The sequence below is a fragment of the Petaurus breviceps genome, unplaced genomic scaffold (genome assembly GCF_028583685.1).
Source record: "Petaurus breviceps papuanus isolate PSGF00001 unplaced genomic scaffold, PetGlider_PUasm1.0 81, whole genome shotgun sequence".
In the NCBI taxonomy this organism is placed as follows: Eukaryota; Metazoa; Chordata; class Mammalia; order Diprotodontia; family Petauridae; genus Petaurus; species Petaurus breviceps.
This window is the reverse complement of record NW_027186546.1, coordinates 4,420,226-4,446,142: the sequence shown is the minus strand read 5'-3', so window position 1 is coordinate 4,446,142 and position 25,917 is coordinate 4,420,226. Positions and strand designations below refer to the sequence as shown.

Below are 25,917 nucleotides of genomic sequence, written 5' to 3'. Positions count from 1 at the left end.
TCAAATTTACCTCACCTTCTCAAGCAAGCTCACCCTCTCATTCCACAAACCAGGAACATCTTACTATTGATATGCTCCCTCTCTCCCAAGCTCTAGAGGGGAAAACATTAGTCTTCTGTCTTTTGTCCTAGGTTTTCTGGGTTTTTAAAGCCAGTCCTTGGGAAATAGTATGGACTTGCTGTGTGATTTTATTGATTCTGAATAAGGAAGCACTGCTGTTTCTTCTGTTTGTGCACATTATATTGCACTTTACTGGTTCATTCTCTTTCCAGACCAATTAACTTTTGTCAGATCCTCCCTCCTGAGTTATGTCTTCAAAGTGTAGCTGTTGTATATTGTAGGAATTAATTACTAGATGGGGCACAGTTCTGTGACCACAAACTGAACACTTTCCCCTGGCCAGCTGCCTGGCAAATTCATGCACTGATCATGAGAGGGACCTGGCTTGAGTTAGTGGACAGATCATCACAAATCTATTGTGATGATAAAGCAACTCAAAGTATAAACATACCCCATGAGAGTGCCTTTATACCTAGATCATGCACCCATTTAGACTTGATTTTGGTATATGGTGTTAGATAATGGTCTATGCCCAGTTTCTGCCATACTATGTTCCAGTTTTCCCAGCTGTTTTTGTCAAATAGTGAGTTCTTATCCCCAAAACTGGGGTCTTTGGGTTTATCAAACAGTGGATTACTATAGTCATTGACTGCTGAGTCTCGTGTACCCAATCTATTCCATTGATCCACTACTCTATTCCTCAGCCAGTACCAAGTAGTTTTGAGGATTGCTGCTTTATAATACAGATTAAAATCTGGTATAGCTAGGCCACCTTCCCGAGCATTTCTTTTCATTAATCGGTTGGTATTATGGACCTTTTGTTCTTCCAAATGAATTTTGTTACCATTTTTTCTAGCTCTATAAAGTAATTTTTTGGTAGATTGATTGGTATGGCATTAAATATGCAATTTAATTTAGGTAAAATTGTCATTTTTATTATATTAGCTTGACCCAGCCTCAAGCAACTGATGTTTTTCTAGTTAGTTAGATCTGACTTTATTTGTGTGAAGTGTTTTGTAATTGTGTTAATATAGATCCTGGGTTTGTTTTGGCAGGTAGATTCCCAAATATTTTATACTGTCTACAGTGACTTTAAATGGAATTTCTCTTTCTATTTCTTGCTGTTGGACTTCGTTAGAAATATATAGGAATGCCGAGGATTTGCCTGCAAAGTTAATACAATCAGGCAGAGAGTTTACACTGCTCAGATGATCTTCAATGGCAGCTATGCTATGGTGGAAAGATACCTGAAGGGGGGCATCTCAAGAGCCCTGGGTTCTGGTTCTAGTCTTGACACTGCTATTAGCTTTCAGAGTGATACTGTCCAAGTCATTTCATTTCTCTTCGCCTGTTTCCTTATATGTAAAATGAGATGGTTGGATTAAAATTTGGAACTCAAAGTCTTATAAAAGTGAATGTTGAAAACTAAAAATAAATTTTTAAAAAACATTAAAAAAATAAAGTTACCAATGATAAAATAAATTTTACCTAAGTGGTCCTTTCCAGTTTAAATAATCTATGATTCTATAAAATTTTCTATTCATTTCTTGAGACCACATTTTTAAAAGGGGCAAATGGCAAACTGGGATGTTCAGAGGAAGGTTTCTGGAATAGTTAGGGGATTTAAAGCCATGCTATACATGGTTTTATGTATATGTTTATTTACCCTAGAGTAAAGGAAACTGAAAAGAAACATAGTGCCTTTAGGTATTTGAAATGCTGTCATATGGAAAGATTAGACTTATTCTATGTAGCTCCAGGGAGCAGAACAAGGTAGAAGTTACAGAAACACAGATTTGAACTTAATTGTGTGGGAAAACATTGTAACAATTGGAGCTATAAAAAATGTGGTGCAGGGGTATCTAGGTGGCACAGTGAATAGAGGCCCAAGCCTGGAGTGAGGAAGACCTGAGTTCAAATCCGGTCTCAGACACTTAACACTTACTAGCCATGCAACCTTGGGCAAGTCACTTAACCCCAATTGCTCTGCCTTCCCCTCCTCCAAAAAGCAAAAAAAAAAAAAAAGTCAAGTGATTAACAAAGTCCACTTCCCTTAAGGTGAATGCAAAGATAAAAAAAAGGCACAGCCTCTGTCCTCAAAGAATTTATACTACTATAGGAAAGATAAGACATACAAAATTAAATAGAACATAAAATAAAATATAAATACAAACAAAGTGGTATGATAATTCTAAGAATAATAACACTGCCTTTGGCAAGGGGAGGCAAGGAAAGCTTTATGAAAAGAGTGGTCTATGAGCTAAGCCTTAAAATTTTCAATAGACAGAAATGTGGGTGTGGTGAAGGAAGTTACTATAGGCATTGGCATCCTGATGGAAACAGGAAAGCACAGAACATGTTTAGGAGATGATATGTAATCTAGTTTGGCTATGTTAAACATAGGCCAAGTATATGAGGTTATGCACTACTGTACTGGCAAGGGAGGTGAGGTTGGAGTTAAACTGCACAGGGCCACAAATAATCAGGGCAATACCTAAACTTTAGACTTTATTCATTTTTGCATTTTGCATTTTTTCATATTCTTCACAATGCTTTGCAAATAATTAATATTGAGATATTTGTTGATAATGATGCAAAGAAGTGTCTGCATTAGGAGAGTCTCGCTTAAATAATCAGAAAGAATTCACTATTGATGAGATATTATTGTCTTCATTAAGTATCAGTATAATCCACTGCCAGTACTTGTATTTTATTTTCATAGGCTCTTAGATCTCAAACTAAAAAGGACAGATTGATGCTTATTAAGAACAAACATGTAATTGATGAGTCCAGAGATGTTCTGCTATAGCAGAGTACCTCTCCAGAGGATGGGAGATAAACAAGGGTAAGGGAAAAAATTATTGGAATAAGCACCATTGTGTTTGCAGTTGCAATTAAGGTATGATTCCATAAACTTTGAGGCATAATGAGCTCTTTGACAAGCTTAGAATAGCAAATTAAATGGCCAATAATAAATGTCTGTTTCTTTGCTGAAGGCCATGTGTGACCAGCACACCCAGCCTATTCTAACAGGATAAAAAGAGGACCTAAGTAATATCCAAGGGATTAAAAGGGGCATTTGAGGATTTAGGTCCCCTGACAAGATAGCCAAGGGGAAAAAAACTGGGCTATTAGGATAGACTGAGAAAATTTATCCACAGCTAAACTGAACCATCCAGAATTAGATGAAGCAATAATCAGGAACCAAGGCAAACTGAGAACCCAGATGCTGTAGAAGTTTCCTTTTGTACCCTTGCCTTTGTTTCTACTTAGCTTTCCTAGTAAACTCATTCATTCAATCAGCATGTACTTATTAAACAGCAAATATGGCAGATTCAGGTGCTGGGGATGCAAAACCAAAATATCACCTACCCTCAAAGAGTTTCCATTCTATTAGGGAAAACAATATGTATTCATAATTTGGGGAAAGGGGGACTTTTAGTAGGAGGATAAGGAAAGTCCTCATATAGAAGCTAGCATTTGAGCTGAACTTTGGAGGAAGCTAAGAATTCTAAGTTGAGGAGAGAAAGCATTCCTGGCATGGGGTATAACCTCTACAAAGGCATAGAGGTGGAAGACAGAATATTGTGGATTAGAAATGTCAAATAGGCTGGTATGGCTGAAACATGGAGTACTTGAAGAAGAGTGATATGTAATAAGCCTGGGACAATAGACTGGAGCCAGCTTGTGAAAGTCCTTAAATGTCAAGTGGAGATATTTGTATCTCATCTTAAAGGCAATTGGAAATCATTAAAGCTTTTTGAGTGGCATGGTCAGACCTGTACTTGAGGAATATCACATCAGCAGCCACATAAAAGTTAGACTGGAGAGAAAAGATTTGAATCAGGAAGGCTAATTAGGAAGTTAGTAGTCCAAGCAAGAGGTAATGAAGGAATGAACTAGAGGACTACTAGGGATTCAGAATCTTCTGGAAGAAACCGTGTTTTGGTGGATTCTAGAAGATAGAAATAGTACAAGAGGAAGTGGTCTAAGACAAAGGGAAATGTATTAACTGTGGAATAGAGGTTGAATAGAGCACAGTTGGAAACAATAGTATATGTTATTTTTAAATCAACTGTTCTGGCCTAGAAAAGTAGTATCACAAAACTTTGCTATCCAATCATAGCTTAGAAGGGAAAATTTCAAAAAGAAAAATCTTCAGTGGATTCCTGCAATGCTAGAACATACAAACAACAGAGATCCTAGAAGAGGTCCCACAGATCTAGCTTCCTGGGGTCTCCTGTATTTAAGAATGAAAAAACTCCTAAGTTTTTTTCCAGAGTCATAGTACTGTTAGAATAATTATCTACTCAAATCCATAGCTCACTATCCCTCATTAATGTTTCTTGTACCAAATCAAGCCAATTCACTAAGACTTCTAATCAAAGGTGTTTAATCAAATAGAATAACAAAAGCAGAATTTAATTAGGTATTAAAACTTCTCTGCTTGCCCCTATTCCCAAATGACTGCCACTTTCATACATGTCCCCTGAGGGATACTCATCTCATTTCCCTGGTAATTGCTCTGTCTCATCACCAACATAATAGGAAGGAGATTTCCTCAGTCACTCAGTGAGGGTATAAGGATGCTGAGCTTCTCTTTATGGAAACAAGATATTCACTGAAATCCCAGGCTGGTTCTGAGCCCTCTGAACCTCAGCACAAGAACCAGAGAAGATGCTAGAGCTCAGAACACACATGCCATTTTCTACACATCTCTTCCCTGGCTAAGTCCTATGTTTTACCAACTCTGACTCTTATTCTTCTTGAGACCATCTTCTTAGCCGTGTATATATCTACTCTGTATAGAGTACCACAAATGTTTATTAAACAGTTGTTTTAGAATTCTTCTCAAGCACACAAATATGATAAATGTGGCACTTGGCCTATTGTAAAAGCTTTGTTAAACCTTGAGCTCCAAGGTTGTTTGAAATGCTTCTTCCTCTGTCTCTGGGGAGAAACACTCCTCTGGTTGGAGTAGCATAAGAATAGAAATTTATTTAGTTGCAGACGTGTCATCATCCAGTGGGGAAAGAAAAGAAGGGGAAAATAAACTCATCAGGGAAACAGAAAATGGAAACACACTCAGATCTAACACATCCCAAAACTCCTCTCAGTTGACATTTTATTTATTTAAACTGCTTTGATAAATAATGAGCAATCAGCTATGCAATGTGTTTTTTATGTGAGGTCATAATTAGCTTCTTTCTCTATATAGCCCATGAATAAAACTTTCTGAAAGTAGGAAACTTCACTAGAGAGAATTTGGGAATCTGGAGTGATATACAGCTATTTTAAATCCATTTTAATTTCTCCAAACTAAGTATAAGCCTACAAATCTTTTATACTAAATTTCCATAATCGGTCCATAATAACACTGTCACAAGATTTCATTTCATCAGTGTGATAGGTAAAGATAGTCACATATTTTATCTTACAAAGCTAAGTTGCCAATTGTGTAAAATGCTTATTATCTTTTAAGTTTGAAATATTAAAATATAAGCAGCTGCTATATGCTGATTTTTTTGTATTTAAATTATATCATTTACTCTAAGATACTAATTTGTAAATGAATGAATGAAGCACTTAAGTGCTTACTGTGCAAAGCAGTCTTTTAATTAAATTAATTAAATTTAAATCTCATCCAATGATAATAATTTTCAGTAGTAATCTGTATTGTTATTATGCTAATAAACCCTCAGTTTTACACATCTGTTACTCTCATGTTATTCTCACAAAAGATAGGAAGGAGTACGTGTGATCTACATATGGACAAAATGATGTACAGAGAGATTATTCAAATTGTTCTAAATTAGTGTGTTCATTATAGGCAGAGGTAGGGTCATTATTTAGCTCCCCAGCTTCTAGTTAGGTACTTAGACCCGCTAGACTGTATTGTTTCCCTCTACATAAGGTAGATTCATTATCCTCATTGTCAGTCTTTCCATTTGTTCAAGAAAAGGTATTCTTAGGATTTCCTCATTGAGATTTGTACCACCACTCTTTGGGCACCATCCTTATGCTCTCAGTAAGGAATCCAAAATAATAAATGGGGCACTTTGACTTTCTTTGAACATTTTGGCTGAAAGCAAAATACTTAAAAGGAAATGATGCTCTTGTACATAGATTTCATTTACTTTGTTTCACTATTCTCTAGAGCAGGTGAAACATTAATATAGTAAATTGTGCCTAACTTGAAGTCTTACATGTACTTAGACATTATCTCATAGTTTTAAAAGAGGCAGTATTGTTTAAAAATCAGAGGTTGGCCAACTATGATCCATGAGCGAAATCTAGCCCATCTCTTTTTGTATGGCTTGCTAGCGAAGACTGGCTTTTACATTTTTTAAATATCTAAAACTACAAAATATTTTAATTTAAAATGTAAAGATCCTTCATAGTTCATTAACTGTACAAAAATAGACAGTTGACTGGATTTGGCCTGTGACCCATGGCTCGCCAACACCTTATCTGGATGTCAAAGCCTGAATCTTAGTTCCTCGGCTATAGAATGCTACTCAATTCTACCTTGTTGTTGTTGTTGTTGTTGTTGTTGTTTTCAGCAATTGCTTTGGCCACTGGCAAGAGTCATTTTAGTAGGAAATGATTCATAAATCTCAGTCAGAAAGAATTATCTTCAGTTATAATATTAGATGGTTATTGTACAGATCTGCCTAAGGGCTTTCATATCTAAGATTTGAATTTTATCCTCATAGCACTTTTATTAGGTAGGGATGGGTAAGTATTATATATAGACAGAGAAAATAAGGTACAAAGAGTGTGCAAGGTCCATAGAACTTAGTTATTCACAAAGTGCATTCACTGTATGGTGTAAGTAACACTTAGACATTCACATATCTTGGTTCTGGCATCAGACATTTCTGACATTTCTTATTAATCCTGACATTAAACTTTAAACAGGTGCCTTTGGTTTACTTTCAGTTACTTGGCTCAGTTGATTTAATTTAGGCCACTTTAAAAACCTGCACTACAACTGGATTTTTTGCCTGATACCATGATTTGATTTTGTTAGGAAACAAGATCCTCTAGTCAAGATGAAAGAGGAGAAAACTCCTCAGGAAAATCCTGCAGTTCAACAAAGTGAAGTACACTTACAAAGTGAAGTCAGTGATCGTGGAGGCCAACCAAAGGAAAAGAATAGGTAAGGGCATCAACAACTAGAACAGTCACATGAGAAATACTAAGTTTTGAGAAGTTAGAACCAAGCACTTGAACTGAACTACATATGTATCTGTTTTTTTAAGAACCAAGTAAATCAATTTGAAATGTACTTCATCTTATGAATTCTCTAAAACAGCAAATTGTGTTTTGTAGAACCCTTGTATTCCCTGCCATGTGACATGTACTTGAGACATTTTCAATGCTGGTGGTATATTCTCCTCTGTGATAATAAATGTAAAATGATTCAGGTGTAAAAATTTCATATTCTAAGAACTGTCTTAAAATACTCCTAAATTTTTCCAATCTCCCTTTATTGTTAGAGAATATCCTGGGCTGGCACTTATGTATTCCATTATTACACTGAGAGGCCAGAAGTGTTCCATGGCTGTGTTAGTTTGAAACACACTAGATTAGAGCAAGAAAAGAACTTCAAACTATTCCCAACCAAAACAAACTAACATTTTTTATAAAGTATGAGTCCCTGGTTTAAACAGAAGTTAGGACATCTCATCAGTTATACAAGGGTCATAATAGACTCTACACTCAGTTGTTGAATGAGTGACTAAATGAATAAATGAATGCCTTCATATAATGAGCAAATGCAACTTGACAATGCAGGGAATTTATATATCTCTTTGCAACAGCTTTTCAAAATGTAGAGGCAGTCCAGAAATTTCCAGGGGCCTTCTGAGGATTCATTTTGCCTTTTAGAAACTGCTTTAAGTTTATCAAATATAAATGATCAGAGATAGAAATCTATAAAAGATAACTGCTAAGTCAGCATTACTATTACTAATAACATAATGATTACCCTGGATTCTTAAATGTTGACAGTGATTTCAACAAGTTTCTACAATAAAAATATAGCTTCCAACATAACTCAGTTGTTAAAGTGATAAACATAAATGAACTACCCTTATGTTCAGACCTGGATGTCTTCTAATTAATGTTTAATTCAGTTCTACCTTCTGACATCCAAAGACCTCAAGGTCACCTAAAATTCAATAGCTGGTGATCTTACTAATTCAATACTTCCCCAATTATAACAACATTGAAATGCTGGGTTAGTAAGTTTTTTTTTTTTTATTTCTCTGCCTTAGCATTTAAATAATTACTTTGACAAAGTCAAAACTAACAACAGGAGATACATTTCTATATTGTAAAGGAAAACGCTTTTGAAACATGGGGAATATTTTCATCTCTGCCCTAGGAATTCAGTGCTGAGATCAGTGCAAGGTTTGAACAATGGACTGTATTATACAAGTCCATTGCTGAAGCAGTTAAGCCCTTTAAATGCTATTTGTGTCCATTAGAAATGTCTTAAACTACTTAAAGAGTGAGAAGGCTCAGAAGTCCCGTGCCAGCTTTCCCTGAGTACAGCATTCATGGAGACTTGTGGAAGGAGTTTCTATTTTATAATAATTCAGTTTCCTTTGAAAATGTTTTGTTTTACTGAGGGAGGAAGAAAAAAAAAAGGTGAGGCTTATAAAATGAAGCCTGTGAAAAAGACATGACCAACTTGCCTGAAATGAAACGCAGCTATGAGAAGTTTAGAAGAAGGAAAACCTGTTTCCTGCTTTCTCTGAGTTTAAAAAACATCTTTACATTATCCTGTGTCATTCCATTTGGCCATAGCTGAAATAGTCTCACACCTTGCCCCCCAGCCCCTTTAATTATCTGAAATTTTTGCTATCATGTTCTTTTGAAAGTTAAAGCCTTGGGGCAGCCAGGTAGCACAGTGAGTAAGAGCACCAGCTCCAGTGTTGAGAAGACCTGGAGATCGAATCCCGGAATCAGACACTTAGCACCCATCCAGAAACACCTGGCCGTGTAACCTTGAGCAAGTTACTTAACCCCAATTGCTTAGGGGCGGCCAGGTGGCTCAGCGAGTAAGAGCACTGGCTCCAGTGTCGGGATGACCTGGTGTAGCAGCAAGCACCTCAAGCGTCCTCAGGGTTTGCAGCTACCACAGGTTCTTGGATCTGCTTTGTTAAAGGAAAGCAACTCAAAATGGGTTACCAAGCTTACTTTAATCAGTCAGACATATATCGTTTACCTTGTTCAGGAGAAAAGGTCAGCACCCTGAACCTCAAAGTATACAGGCATAATTATCAAGACAGAAACATCAAGTAGACAGATTTCCAAACTGTCCAACCATTACATCCATACCCAGTCAACATCTGGGTTTCCACATTCTGGGTTTTTCAAAGCCGGGGGACTCTCAACAACGGCTTCCCAGAATTCAGATCAAATCACAGAACATTTCTCAAAGTGAGTCCCAAAACAAAGCTACACATCAGTGCTTATATAGCCTTCTCCTGGCTCAGAGAATGTAACAACCTTTTTGACCCACTGGCCAATCAAAAAGTATCTACTGAAAAACAAGCCTCCCTCCCCAGGCTTCTGGTGCACTTTAGCCTAGGGGCAGGGAAGATCTTTAAAATTTACATTCGCATTGCACCTGGGGATCAAATCTGGGCTCAGATCCTCAGCACCACACCCAGAAATAACTGGCCGTGTAACCTTGAGCAAGTTACTTAACCCTGATTGCTTAATAAAAAAAAAAAAAAAGAAAGTTAAAGCCTTGCTTACAAATTTGGCTTCCTAGGCTGTCAGATATTAAATGTTGGAGTGAAAATTGAGTGTTTTTCATTTTAGGGGTTTCAAAGAAGTTTGAGAATTAGGACTTAATTCACTGTAAGCATGGTGTGGAGCTAGTGTGAGTGATTCACAGAGCCAGAGTCTTTAAGACTGTGCTCATTGGGTACGGCATCTGACAGAGAAGCTGAGGGCAAGCCAGTTTAAAGGCAACAGTTATACTGAATAATAATAATGAAAATGCACTTGATAATATATATAATATACACACACATACATGTGCAAATGTATATTGTATATGTGTGTGAATATATATATATATATATATATATATATATATATATATATATACCTACACATACAAACATATATATGCATAGTGAATAGAGGGCTGGTCTTACAACTAATCAGACTTAGATTCAAGCCCTGCCTGTGATACATACTGCCTGTGTTACCTCCAAGCCACTCACTTTAAATCTCATTGCTTCAAGCAATTCTCTAAAACTATAAATTGCAAAGAATGTGCTAACCTATATTGGTAGAAATTTCTTCATCTAGGAGTTCTAAAATCAAAGATTCAATCCTGATCCTTATGCTTAACATGCACATATATGTATGTGTATGTCTATATATCTATGTGTGTTTTGTATCTATATATTTGTATATATATGTGTGTGTATGCATATGCACATGCAGAGAAAGAGAGTGATAACACACTTAATCTTTACAAAGCTCTTTCCTGCTTTCATCACAGCAATCCCATAAAGTAGGTAATGGTATAGGGATTGTTATAATAAGAATAGTAATAATAACATTAGCATAGTGCTTTAAGTATTTTCAAAGGGCTTTGTAGGATTATTTCACTGGATCCTCACTACAACCCTGAAAGGCAAGTGCTGTTATTATCTCTATGTTACTCACATTTTACTCACAAGAAAACTGAGGCTCATATAGTGTGTGTGTGTGTGTGTGTGTGTGTGTGTGTGTGTATATGTGACTTGCTACCAAGTATCTGTAATAGTACTGGAATTTAAAGATTCCCCTGTATTGGCTTGGTTTTTGGTTTGATCGTGTTAAAACCCAAAGTTTGTTAATCCCACTTGTGGGATGGACTTGTGGAGGAGCTGGTGATGTAAATTTGGAGAGACACAAGAGAGAGGCAGAAGAAGTTTTTGGAAGCAGCCCTTTTGGAGGCAGAGAGAGACTGAGAGGATTGCTGAGGGCCACTTTGAATTGCCCAGGATTTTTGAGAGCTGCCACCCAGAGCTGCCAAGGACTGAGGAGACATGGCTGTTTTGCTGGTACTTTGTCTGTTTTGATGTTGTTTTGCCAGATTTGTCCACTGGTGAAAGACAGTCCTGTTGTTGCAGAAGTTTGGGAACCTTGCTGTTGGTTCAGAGCTACTGAGACTGTTCTGCAGACAGAGAGTGAATACTGTCCACTGGTGAAGGACAGTGCTGTTGTGGCAGAATTCTTGGAACCTTGCTGTTGATTCAGAAGCCCCAAAGAAGGATTTTCTTGTTGTATGTTTACAGAAATCCTGGAAGAGGGTTTTGCTAATGTTTTCAGGGGTCCTAGGACTGTTCTACAGACAGAGAATGAATTAATGAAGAGACTGGCAATGTATCTTGTGGCCTTGCTAAGCTTTGTCTCCCCAGGAACAAAGATTGCTGAGAACTTGCCTCCTGTCAAGATGAAGAAAAGACCTACATTTGGGTTTTAAGTGCTGTGCTTAAGCTTGTTGTAACTCTGGGGTAGATTCAATTGTGATCCAAGGGTGGGGAACATTTGACCTTTTTGTGCTCTGTGATTAAACAAATGAATGTACTTTACTTATGATTGGAAACTAATCTCCATTTGAGCAGAGGGGCTTTGTGATGGACTAAATGAATGTACAGCCTGGGGTGGAGTAGTATTTAGAAGAGGGACTTTGTAATTGATTAAATGAATGTAATGTCCAGGGGTGGGGTAGTACTTGGAGATTATTGAATCACACTTAGTAAATGCTTCATTTTGAATGATGTTAAATTTTGATTCTATCTGTTCTTAATTTGTCACTGAATAAAATGGAGAGCACCTATGCTGGTATTTTGAACCTTGGGAAGTTGCCTTTACTTGGCATTACATTACAGTATCTTATGTTGAATATGAATCCTGCAAAATGGTGTACTAGAGAAGTGCTGTACTTGAACCCACAAAAGATCTGGGTTTGAATTTTGCCCCTTACAACTCTGTGACTATGAACAAATTATTTAACCTTCCTAAGCCTCAGTTTCCTCCTACTTAAAATGGAGAAAATAGCTGTGCCACCTCCCTTACAGGATTATTGTGAGGATAGAGTGAGATCATGTAGTTAAATCAGTATGTAAATTTTAGCCATAATAATAGGACTGCTATTGAAGTTACATCTAGCTTAAAACAACAAAAACTGTGCCATATGAGTTTCTAGTGAATGCATGATTAAAGGAAATAAAAATATGTTGGATTGTAGCTTAAGGAAAGCATCTGAGCAGAGGGCAAAAAAGGTGAGAATCTAGTTGTCTCAGTGGAGGGATGGAGGTCTTTGCATCTCTGGAATTTTTTGCAAGTTTTAAGTTGAATAAAAAATGCAAATTGATATAAGGTTGTATTTAAGGAGTCTGTTCTGGAGCAGTTGCCTTGAGGGCCTAAGGAAAAGGCTTGGGGTCACCCTAACTATCCTTAAAAAATAGACTTTTCAAGAGATACTGCATAAATCAAAGTGATGTTTTCCATTGATAAAAGTACTCAAAAGAGTACATGGATTTAAAGCTAGACAAGACCTTAGAATATCATCTAAGTTCTGCTTCCCTGATTTTATAGATGATCATGCATTAGTAAAATTAGGCTTTTTAAAAATCACAGACCCTTTCAGCTATGTTCATTGTAAAATTCACTAAAATCATAATAGTACTTAAAATGTATTTCTCCCTTCTACATCTATATTAATTGAGATAACATATGTAAAGTGCTTTACAAATCTTAAAGTACCATGGAAAAGATAATTATTATTGTGATTATAATTATTATTATCCTTCTATCACTCCCACACATAAAAGGTATTATTTGGAAGTATTTACTTGCATGTAGAATGTGTAAGTCAAAAGTAATTTCTGAGAGTAGAAATAAACTACTGGATCCTTATTAGTATATAAATATTAGTTAAATTACAAGGATTAAGTTAGAAGAGCAGGTAATAAAATAATAACAAAGAGTTTGATCCAGATTTCCAAGATTAGTAATACAAGATATCATAGACTATGAAGTATATGCTTAAAAAAAAGCTAAATATTACTGATATCCTTTCTCATATTCCTAGTCTATTTATATTAATTTCCTACCTTGATGATTAAATTATGGTTTTATACTATTTTTGAACATAGAAGTGAAGAAGAGCTTTTACCCAGTGCAGACCTGCAACAACAATCCTCAGTCCACTTTTCTCCAGCATATTTGTCAGAGCCATCAAACCAGGATATAACTCTCAAAAGCTATGTGTCCAGCACTCTAAATACAGGATCAACTCTATCTTCAGTCGCACAAAAATTTTCTAGATCATCTTTGACAAATTATTACAGAACTGACAACTTGAGTAAGTATAACATTATAAAAAATGAAACATAAATTTCAAAGAAATTCTATGTGTTCATGGCAGCCAGAAATGGCTATGTCTCAGTTGTACCTAATAGAAGATATGAATTATTCTCTAATTATTATAGCTCACCAATATAGTAGTTTCTTTGGTTAAAATAATTTAGCCCCTAGCAGCTAACCTATTGTTAAAGATGAACTTTTCTAAATTTAGCTAAGCTGGCACTCAGAAAACAGACCAACATCCATTACTAGGGCTATAATGCTAAAACTTTCAAATTCAGTAGTGTAACAACAAGCATCGTGGCATACGCAGGGTGGCTGCCAACACAGGTTCTTAGATCTGCTTTTCTAGAGGAAAGCAACTCAAAATGGGTTAACAATCTTGCTTTAATCAATTAAACATATCATTTACCTAGTTCAGGGGAAAAAGTCAGCACCCCAAACTTCAGAGTATACAGACAGAAGTTACAAGAAGACAGAGAAACATTTCAAGCAGAAAGGCCTCCAACTGTCTGACCATTACATCCATACCTAGTCACAGTTACCAGAGAGGGAAGCATCAACATCTGGGTTTTCAAAGCCAGGGGGCTCTCAATGGCTGCCCATAGTCTCGTCTGGTCAAATCAAACAACTCGACTCAAAGTGAACCCCAAAACAAAGCCTTATATCTGGGTTTATATAGCCTTCTCCTGGCTCAGAGAATGTAACAACCCTCTTGACCCAATGCCCAATCACAAAGTATCTCCTGAAAAACAAGCCTCTGGCCACAGGTTCCAGGTGCACTTAAGCCTATCAAAGGGCCTAGGGGCAGGAAAGTTCTTAAATTTACATTCCCATTACAAGTATGATCTGTCAGAACTGCTTAACTGGTATCTCCTGATCTCTCTACACCCTACAAGGAACCATGAGAATAAGACTTTTAGTGGAAAAATTCTCCCCTTACAATTCCATTATTAAACTTCTCTGACACCAATTTTTGCATACCAGTTGATAGAAAATCTATTGAGTTTTTCTACAGATAGAAATCAGTGGTAACTGTATTCGACCACCAGGAGTTTCCAAAGAGGAAAATTGTGCAGACATTGGAATCAAATTCTGTATTGAACCACCTTAAATTTAAACCACTCTAATTTGTATTTGTCTAATCCAGAGGTGGGGAATGGCCCTTTAGGTCCTCAAGGGCAGCCACTTGACTGAATCCAAACTTCACAGAACAAAATCTCTTTAATAAAACCTTTTAAACTTTATATAATCAAAATGATCTGTTTTATATTTCTTAATGCTCTCTATATCTTGTTTGGTCCTAAATTCTTCCCTTATCCACAGATCTGGCACTTCAACCATTCCTTGCTTTCCTGATTTGTTTATGTTATCGTCCTTTATGTATAAATCATGTGCCTGTTTTGATTTTATCTTGGTATACAGTGTGAGATGTTGGTCTTTACCTAGTATCTGCCATCCTGTTTTCCAGTTTTCTCATTAGTATTTGTCAAATGATGAGCTTTTGTCCCAAAAAACTTGGATCTTTGGATTTCTCAAACACTAGATTACTACATTCCTTTACTAATCTATTCCACTGATCCAACACTCTGTTTCTTAGTACCAGGTTGTTTTTGATAATTACTGCTTTATAATACAATTTGAGATCTGGTATGGCTAGACCAACTTCCTTCACATTTTTTTTATTAATTCCCTTCTTATTCTTGATCTTTTGTTCTTCCAGATGAATTTTGTTATGATTTTTTTAGCTCTATAAAATAATTTTTAGTAGTTTGATTGGAATGGCACTTAATAAGTAAGTTAATTTATGTAGAAATGTCATGTTTATTATAGTGACTTGGCCTACCTATGAGCAATTAATATTTTTCCAGTTGCTTAGATCTGACTTTGTGTGAAAAGTGTTTTACAGTTGTGTTTATATAGTTCCTGGACTTATCTTGTCAGAATGGTATATTGTCTAGTTATTTTAAATGAAATTTCTCTTTCTATCTCTTTCTTCAGGGTTTGTTGGTAATATGTAGAAATGCTAATGATTTACATGGGTTTAGTTTGTATCCTGCAACTTTGCTGAAGTTGTTAATTATTTCAAGTAGCTTTTTAGTTGATTCTTGAGGATTCTCTAAGTATACAACCATATCATTTGCATAGAGTAATAGTTTTGTTTTCTCATTATTCCAATTCCTTCAATTTTCTTTTTCTTCTCTTATTGCTATAGCTAGCATTTCTAGTACAATATTGAATAATAGGGTGAGAATGGGCACCCTTGTTTTACCCCTAATCATATCAGGAAGGCTTCTATCATTTCCCCATTATAAATAATGCTTGCTGATGGTTTTCATTAAATATCACAATAAATATTCAATAAGTATATAAATAAGTGTAAAATATTCAATAAATAAATATTTTCAATAAATATTACTCATTTTAAGATAAGCTCTATTTCTAGGTGCTCCAGTGTTTTTAATAGGAATGGGTGTTGTGTTTTATCAAAGGCTTTTTCTGCTTCTATTGAGATAATCATATGATTTCTGTTGGTTTTGTTACTGATATGGTCAATTATGTCAATAGTTTTCCTAATATTGAACCAGTCCTGCATTCCTAGTATAAATCATACCTGGTCATAGTGTAAGATCCCTGTGATACATTGCTCTAATCTCCTTGCTAGTAGTTTATTTAAAATTTTTACATCAATATTCATTAGGGAGATTGGCCTGTAGTTTTCTTTTTTCTGTTTTTGCTCTTCCTGCTTTATGTATCAGCACCATATTTGTGGTATAAAAGGAATTTGGTAGGACTCCACCTATTTTTTAAAATAATTTATGTAGTATTGGAATTCGTTATTCTTTGAATGTTTGGTAGAATTTGCTTGTAAATTCATCTGGCCCTGGGGATTTTTTCTTAGGGAGTTCATTGATCAAGACTTGTTCAATTTCTTTTTCTAAGATTATGTTATTTAAGGATTCTATTTCCTCATCTGTTAATGTGGGCAATTTATATTTGTATAAAGATTCATCCATTTCACTTAGCCAGATTTATTGGCATATAATTGGACAAAGTCGGTCCTAATGATTGTTTTAATTTTTTCTACATTAATGGGAATTCACTCCTTTCATTTTTGATACTAGCAATTTGGTTTTCTTCTTTCCTTTTTTAAATCAAATTAACTAACAGTTTTACTGGGTTTTCTTTTCATAAAGGCAGCTTCTAGTTTTATTTCTTAGTTCAGTGGTTTTCTTAATTGGGGATTTAAAATTTTTTCTTTTTCTATTTTTTTTTTAGTTGAATGCTCAATGTATCAATCTGTTCTTTCTCTATTTTATTGACGTAAGCATTTAGAGATATAAATTTTCCCCTAAGTACTGCATTGGCTGCATCCCATAAATTTTGCATTTTTTTCGAAGGGGGCAATGCAGGGCAATTGGGGTTAAGTGACTTGCCCAAGGTCACACAGCTAGTAAGTGTTAAGTGTCTGAGGCTGAACTTGAACTCAGGTCCTCCTGACTCCAGGGCTGATGCTCTATTCACTGTGCCACCTAGCTGCCTCTGCATCCCATAAATTTTGGTATGTTGTCTCATTATTGTCATTCTCTTTAATGAAATTGTTTCTGTAATTTGTTCTTTGACCCACTCATTCTTTAGGATTCTTTAATTTTCCAATTAAATTTTAATCTTTCCACTGCCCCTTATTGAATATAATTTTATTGTATTATGATCTAAAGAGGATGCATTTAATATTTATGCTTTTTTGCATTTGGCTGTGAGTCTTGTATGCCCTAATATGTAGTCAGTTTTTGTGTAGGTGCTATGTACAGCTGAGAAAAAAAATGTGTATTCCTCTCTATTCCCATTCAGTTTTCTCCAGAAAGCTAGCATATCTAACTTTTCTAGAATTCTGTTTTCCTCCTTAACTTTTTTCTTATTTAATTTTTGGTTAAATTTATCTAATTCTGAGGGGGAAATTGAGGTCCCTCATTAGTATAGTTTTATTATCTATTTCCTTCTGTAACTCATTTAACTTCTCCTTTAACAATTTAGATGCTACACCATTCAGTGCACAAATGTTTAGTATTGATATTACTTCTTTATCTATCATGCCTTTTAGCAAGATATAGTTTCTTTCCTTATCTCTTCTAATTAGATCTATTTTTACTTTTGTCTGAGATCATGATTGCTACCCCTGCTTTTTTCACTTCAGTGAAAGCATAATAGATTCTGGACCAGTCCCTTATCTGTGTGTCAGTGCTTCAGATGTATTTTTTGTAAACAATATATTGTAGAATTCTGCTTTTTAATCCATTCCGCTATTAGCTTCTATTTTATAGGTGAGTTCATTCCATTCAGATTTATACTTATAATTGTGTATTTCCTATATTTTCCTCCACCCAATTTTTCCCTTGTTTAACCTTCTCTCTCTCTTACCTTTTATCTTGTCCTTCCCTGCAAGTTTTTTACTGTTGAATACCACATCCCCCAATCTGCCCTTCTTTCTATTGGCTCCCCAGGCCCCTTTTCTGTTCCCTGTTCATTTTTATATTCCTGTAAGGCAAGATAGTTTTCTATATCCAAATGAGTGTATATGTTATTTCCTCTTTGAGCCAATCCTCCATCTACCCCTCTACCATGATAACTCTTTCACATCATTTTTAAGTGAGATAATGTACCCCATTCTAACTCCCCCTTCTCTCTTCTCCCACTGCAGTCATTTTTCTCACCCCTCAATTTTGTTTTTTTGGATATCATCCCATCATAATCATCTCATATTCACACTGCCTTTCTATATACTCCTTCTAATTACCTTATAGTGATAAAGTTCTTAAGAGTTACAAATATCATCTTGCCATGTAGGAATATAAACAGTTTAGCCTTATTAAATCTGTTCTATTTTCTTTTGTTTCTTTTTTTTTACCTTTTTATGTTTCTCTTGAGTCTTGTATTTGGAGGTCAGATTTCTATTCAGCTTTGGTCTTTGCATCAGGAATACTTAAAAGGCCTTTATTTTTGTAAATGTTGATTCCCCCCAAGGATTATACTCAGTTTTGCTGTGTAGGTGATTCTTGATTGTAATCCTAACTCCTTTGCTTTCTGAAATATCTTATTCTAAGCTTTCTGGTTCTTCAGTGTAGAAACTGCTAAATCCTATGTAATTCTGACTGTGGCTGCACAATATTCATACTGTTTCTTTCTGGATGCTTGAAATATTTTCTCCTTGACCTGGGTGCTCTGAAATTTGGCTATAATATTCCTGGGAATTTTCATTTTGGGATCTTTTTCAGGTGATGATCAGTGAATTTTTTCAATTTCTATTTTGCCTTCTGATTCCAGGATATCTGGGCATCTTTCCTTGATGATTTCATGAAATATGATGTTCAGACTCTTTTTTGATCATGGCTTTCAGGTAGTCCAATAATTCTTAAATTATCTCTCCTGGATCTTTTTTCCAAGTCAATTGTTTTTCCAATGAGAAATTTCACATTTTCTATTTTTTTGTTTTAATTCTGTTTTATCATTTCTTAATGTCTCATGTAGTCCTTGTCTTCCACTTGCCCAGTTATAATTTTTGAGGTATTATTTCTTTTCAGTGAACTTTTGTATATCTTTTCCCATTTTTGAGTTTTTTACCAAACTATTGACTTTTTTCATGATTCTCTAATATTATGCTCATTTCTTTTTCCAGTTTTCTTCTACTTCCCTAATTTACTTTTTAAAATCCTTTATAAGCTCTTCCAGAAATTCTTTTTGGGCCAAAGAACAATTTACATTTTTCTTTGAGACTTCTTCACATGTAGCTGTTTTGACATTTGTCCTCTTCTAAGTTTGTGCCTCTCTGTTACCATAGTAATTTTCTATATTCAGCTCTTTTTTGTAATTAGTATTTTTCTTCTTTTTTTGCCTATTTTCTGACTTTGCACTTTTATATAAGCATTGGACTCTGCTTCTGCACTGTCCCAAGCTTCTTCTGCCAGGTCTCAAGGCCTTGGTGCTGGCTTTTACTGGGTCTCAGGGTCGAGTTGCTGGCTTGCTACTGGAATGAGGAGGCCTCCTACTGACTGGTACTGGGAGTGAGGCCTCTCTGTTGGCCTTCACCAGATGTGGGGCCTCTTTGTTAACTGACCTGGAGGCAGGGTCTTGCTGCTGGCCTACCCCAGGGGTGAGGCCTCACTGCTGGCTTGCTGTATAGGTGGGGCTTCTCTGCCAGCAGACCCCAGGGGCAAGGTCTTGTTGCTGGCCTACCCCAGGAGTGAGGCCTCACTGTTAACTTGCTTTGTAGGCTCAGCCCCTCTACTAACTGATCTCAGGGGTAGGATCTGGCTGCTGGCCTGCCCCAGGGGTAAGGTCTCACTCTTGGTCTGTCCTGGGGCCTCTTACTGTTGCCTGGTCTGGGGGCGGAGTCTCACTACTGGTCAGCAATGTGGGCAGGGCCTTGCTGGTGGCCTGCACTGGGGGTGGAACCTAGCTGGTTGTCTGCACTGGAGTCAGGGCCTTGATGTGCTGCTGGTCTAGGACTACTGACTTACCTCAAGGCTGCTGGCCTGTACAGGGGCAGGGCCTCCCTGGTGAATTGCCCTGGGTCTCAGAGCCTTGCTGTTGGGCCCCCTGAGGTGTGGCTTGCTGCCCTGCTTATTTATGGGGCTCCGCAATGAGATAGACCTGTCCTATTGTACTGGTAAACTGCTTCCTCACTCCTAAATTGATTCTGAAGTGTTGTTTGGAGGGGAATTCAGGAGGGCTCTGTGGAGTTCTTGCCTCATCCTGCCATCTTGGCACCAGAAGTTCCAAAACACAGAAGTTTAAGAAAAGAAAGGGAACAGAGCTTATTTAAGACTTATGTTTGGGAAGGCAAAGTTGGGGCAGATTAGTTGCCCTCCCTTACTTCTCATACCAAAGATATATTTATAGAGATTCTGATATATCTTAATTTGGAAGAGAACTCAGATGTTCTACTGCTCCTAATCAATAACGTTTTTGCTAGAAGCACCAAAATTTCAGAATGATTGTTCTACTAGTGACATCATTTATCAGAACCAATTCTCCCCAGGGTATATATTGATGTGTCACTAAAAATATTCACTTACCATATGTAACTTCTTAGCTTCAGGTTTAAAGCTTTAAATTCTCATTGAGGAGATAGTTTTATACTGATCATAAGAAATGGGAATTATATAATGTTGCATTATAGTTGGGAAAAGATGTAAATTACTGCTTCTTTTTTTCTTCTTTTTATTTGTCGAACTCTTGGTCTCTACTTCCTTTGGAAAGGCAGTGACAGCTTTTCTGTCCCTGTGCTCCAGAAACCACATTTTGCAGCCCTTACACCTCAGCCCAGTATGTTAGGAGATGGGAAGGACTACTTTCACTCTTTGTTCTTGGACCCAAAGAGAAACCTCATGCATTCCGGATTCCCAGGTAGAAATAAAACTTTGTCTCCAGATGAGGCCAACATATCTAAATCCAGGTACATGTTCTTGTTTCAAACTGTTACCATTTAATTTAAAGGTTCATTCATGTGATTGCAGTTGGAGGGCAGAGACTGGCAGGAAATTGACTTGAACCAAAAGTTCTCATTTTTCATTTTTACTGATTTATTCCATAGCCCTAAGTTGTATTCTTTACCCCCTTTTATAAAGCTGCAAACTGAAAGTAAATGGTATATTTTACTCGATAAAATATGCCAGATGCACCAAAACTAAAATTTTTTTAAAAACCTAAAAATGTAGGCAGTTCACTTGTTCAAGGGCCAGTTATCCAGTTGGTAGATTATTTGGGCCCATTCCTTCCCTTATTTTGCTTCTCCTTCTTGCTCTTTGACTTTTCTCCAGTTTCTTGATGCTTGTAAAAATGACCTAAAGCAGGAAGAGAGAAAAGTTGCCTTTAATCAATCTAATCTAATGTGATAATTATTAGAACTCTTATAAAAGGTTTGATCAGAAAGGAGATTGAAATAGCAAAGAAATAGCATCAGCTACATCAAATAAGGCCAGATTGTGAAGAACCTTAAGTTTAGATTTATATATGGAGGTGGTCAAGAAAAAAAAGGGGGAATTGGCAGGAAGGTTAGGAGAAAAGCCCTGCCCCCACAAAGGCTTTTGCTCCATACCAGATGGATTCTAGATTGCCATGGTAGAGGATATATTCCCATTCTCACCAGCACCCCAATGGGTACTAGGTATGTTCAGATAGGGAAGTAAAACAAGATTATGACTAAAAATACTAGGGAAGCAGAATACACAATATACCTACCCATTCTAGTTCTTTAGACATTTGAGACAAGCTGAGACTATTAGGGCAGATATAATGCTCCCAGCCTCACATTAGACAGACTGAATAGATCCTCTACCAAGTCCAACTTGAATTCATGAGGAAGTCTCGATAGTTTCTCCCACCAGTCAACGATTGCAAGTTTTAGGCAGGTGTGAACTAGTGGAAGGAACCCAATAGCTTAAAGGCAAATTCCAGGTAACAAGTTAACTGGTTTGCCATTACCTGCAGAGTAATTGGAAACATCTAAATAAAAATTAAAATAAGATTACTAGCATGGATCTGTCCTGGAGAACCTACCTAAAGTCAGAGCAAATAATTCAAATGTGACTATTTTACAAAGGAGCACCCTAGCTGAAACATAAGTGCTTAATATTTTTTTTCATTCAGGGGAAGAATGTTAATTTAATCATAGGTCTCATAATAAGTTAAAGATGGCATGTTTAAAGGAGGAAAAGAAAGGACATTGGTAAGATAATAACGTCATGGTTAACCAGTTATAGAAAGCTCTCATTGGTGTATACAATGGGTAAGGTGGGGAATTAAAAGGAGGACATAGGAGGAGGAACAGGTTACCTAATCCATTTTCTTACCTAGCATGTATGTGGGGATTTAAAGGAAGAAAAGGTAACCTGACAAAAGATTGACCCTTTCTTCATGTATTGAAGTACTTGTCAATTTATGAAATATTTCCCCATAAATGTAGGCCTTTTTTCAAAAGGAAGGCAACGATTAATTCTGATACTTAATAGAGAAGCCACTTGATAAAGCAAATTATTTTCTAACTTACGGATACAATGCATCTTTAAGTTTAATAAATTAATAGTACTTTTCAGTAATCATAGGTTTAAGAAAAAGCATTAAAAAGAAAAAATTAATTGCATGTATGAGTAATTAAAAACAGTCAAGACATTATAATGACTTGCTTCTCTGTTTAAATACACAATTTAGAAATTATTTCTTAGTGTCCTGTGGAGAAATGATGAAAGTTTGTATTGGAAAATGGAAGAATCTACTATAAAAAAAAAAACAACTTAACATTAAGATGATAACATTTATAAAGTAAAAAAATAGAATGTTTCATTTTTAACATGTCTAGAGAGGCATGTAATGATAGTGAGTGTTCTCTTTCAAGGAAAGAAGTAGGCATTTAGTTTTATAAGAAATTAAATATCAGGGGCGGCCAGGTGGCTCAGCGAGTAAGAGCACAGGCTTCAGTGTTGGGATGACCTGGAGATCAAATCCTGGGCTCAGACACTCAGCACCACACCCAGAAATAACTGGCCGTGTAACCTTGAGCAAGTTACTTAACCCCGATTGCTTAAAAAAAAAAAAGAAATTAAATATCCCCAAATACCCCAATTCGATAAATAGAGAGACAGATAGATAGATGTGTATAACACATTATATATGCTATATGTACATACACATGCATATAGTACTGGCAAAAAGTAAACCAAAAAGCCTTGTATGTACCTCAAATCAAGAATGTAGACCCACTTTTTCCTAGTGCTTATAAAAATGAACTTACGCCTTTCTTTTGTTGAGACTGCATCAAATTTTGCCAAGGAGATACACATGAGATGGTATTAAAATATTTTTCAATCTACATTCATGGCTCATGAATCCCATAAAATCTCCCACAGACCCAGACCCTAAGGTTAAAAGCCCCTAGGTTAGATAATTCCTCAGATATCTTAAGTATCATAAATCCTGATTCTATCAATCTGTGATCCTTTGTTTCTAGATATTATACTGTAAATCCCATCAAATAGTAAGGCATATACTTTGAGTTATTTTTTATCATTGAGGGTTTTTTTCTAGGTTATCCATGCTTCTACCTGGGCCTCCTTGGAGGTAGAATCTGCAGCCAGGGAAGAGGTTTTCTTTCAGTGGAAAACTCTACATCCTATGAAGCAAATGGCCTATGAAGTCACAACCTTGATCTTATTAGCACTACTCTTTGAACAATTGAGCTGAACAGTTTAGACTAGGGAAAATGACCTCAACTTGACGGAGTAATTTCAGCAAGTGACTCAAACCATCACAGACTGGTCAATACTACCTGTCATCAGGGTAAAAAGAAATACTAGCTCATTTTGCTATTTTTAGTTTTTTTTAAAGAGTAATTCAGTAAGAGAGATGGCAGCATAGAGAAGTTTGGTTTTTTTAAAGGTCTTTATCCTGACCCTCTTTTTACTCTGTAGGAAATACATGGAGCAAGATAAAATAAGGAGAAATTTTTTAAATTGATTTTATTAATATTCTTAAAGATAAGTGTCGTAACCATGTCACAGATAAATATGTTGAAATATGAATATCTTGTCTAAGGGTGTATAATAAATCTATGGAGTAGTCTAAAATTCTTATGAGAAAATCAGTCTGGGAAATTTGCTAGTGAAAATAAACCTAATATTTTGAGAACTAAAAATATACACCTAAATAATTTGCCATTGTCTCACAAAGAAATCTGTTAAATGTTTATACTACTCTGTAACTTAATTTAAAGGCAGCTAGGTGGCACAGTGGATAGAGTGCCCAGCCTTGAGTGAGGAAGACCAGAGTCTGTGCTCCTGGGCAAACCACTTAATCCTGTTTGCCTTAGTTTCCTTATCTGTAAAATGAGCTAGAGAAGGAAATACCAAACCACTCCAAGAAAACCCCAGATTAGGGTCACATAAAATCAGGCACAACTGTATAACAATAACAACAAAATCCCTTTAATTTCTTCATTTAAAAAGAGAGACATTATTTTCCACCTATAGCATAAAAATATCTTGTATTTGTATGGTCCTTTCAAATTTAAAATTTTTTTCATATACATTTTCTCATTTTATCATCATAGCAGCTCTGAAATTGTTAGCACAGGCATTATTATCCCCCCTTTTTTTGTTTTTTGTTTCAAGAGACTGTTGGGGTTAAGTGACTTGCCTAGGGTTTCACAGCTAGTAAATGTCTGAAGCTAAATTTGAACTCAGGTCCTCCTGACTCCAGGGCCAGTGCTATATCCACTGCCACACTGGGCTGCCCCATTCTCATTTTTCAGATGAGAAAATAGACATGGATGAAATGTTTTAATGGCAGAGTTTAGTTAGTTTCCTGACCTCCTACCCCAGGCTCTTTCTAGTAGTATATAACATTCCACTCTGCAGCTTTTATGCATAAGGAACTATATAACAAGAAATGAAAAAGGATAACAAATGAAAACAAACATAATCTCATGTTCTCAAAGTACATAAGGGAGATAACAGTTTTGGAAAGGAAGGAGTCATAAAACAATTAAGATATTTGCCTATAGTTACCTAACATCAGCTTCTGAATTATAACTAGATTCAAGGTTTCCTTAGTATTATGTTTTCTCCACTAAGATCAAAGAATTGTAGATTTAGATCTGGAAAAGGAGTCATTAGATCATAGATCCCAACCTGAAAGAGACCTCAGGCCATGTAATCCAATCCCCTCACTTTACAGTTGAGGAAACTGAGGCCCAGAGAGGTCATGTGGCTTGCCCAAGGTCACTTGCATGGCAAATAACAGAGCCAGGATTTGAACACAGTCATTTTGAACCCAGGATCTAAATATAATGCTCTTTCTACTGCCACATGCTGCATCTCTATAATAATTCATTTTTCTTGGATTTTTAAATAACATACTAGCGTCTTTTATTATTCTGCTACTAAATTGCTTTGGTCACAAAAGGTATAAACTTTTAAAAGCATGTTATATTATTTTATAGTGCTCTTGGAGACATTAAAATAGTTGAAGTGAGTGGCAGTGGTTTGTTCGTGAAGATAATTAACTCTTCTCCTGACAAAGAACTGGCAATTGGAGATCATATTCTACAACAAAATGTGAATGGCCATGCAGTCTCTTTCTATAAATTCCACCCAAATATTAGAATGCCAGCCAATGCTACAGTAACCGTGAGTATAAGATATAAATATGCTAAATAATATTGTGAAGAACCAATAATTTCATATTAACAATTCTAGAATATTATAGAAGCATAGGATTACCATTGAAAGTCTCAAAAGACACTTAGGAGATTCTTTACCCAAAGCATGAAACCTGTCTTCACATCCACAGCAAGTTATCCATCAGTCTCTTTCTTGAGGCCTTCAGTGACAGGGAATGCTTGATTGACTTCTTCAATCACCCCCTTTCAAACTTTTAAAGAGATATAATTGTTAGGAAACATTTCATTATGTT

General features: G+C 36.1%; 1 protein-coding gene across 1 annotated transcript in view; it reads left to right on the top strand.

Moving 5' to 3' along the window:
• Positions 1-25,917, top strand: part of LMNTD1 (lamin tail domain containing 1) — a 102,879-nt gene that overhangs the window by 32,250 nt on the left and 44,712 nt on the right. Inside the window, exons 2-5 of the mRNA XM_069106814.1 lie at positions 7,094-7,222; positions 13,242-13,450; positions 20,710-20,905; positions 25,445-25,631. Of these exons, the coding sequence (XP_068962915.1) occupies positions 7,116-7,222; positions 13,242-13,450; positions 20,710-20,905; positions 25,445-25,631 (699 nt within the window). The 5' untranslated portion in view covers positions 7,094-7,115. The remainder of the gene's footprint in view (positions 1-7,093; positions 7,223-13,241; positions 13,451-20,709; positions 20,906-25,444; positions 25,632-25,917) is intronic.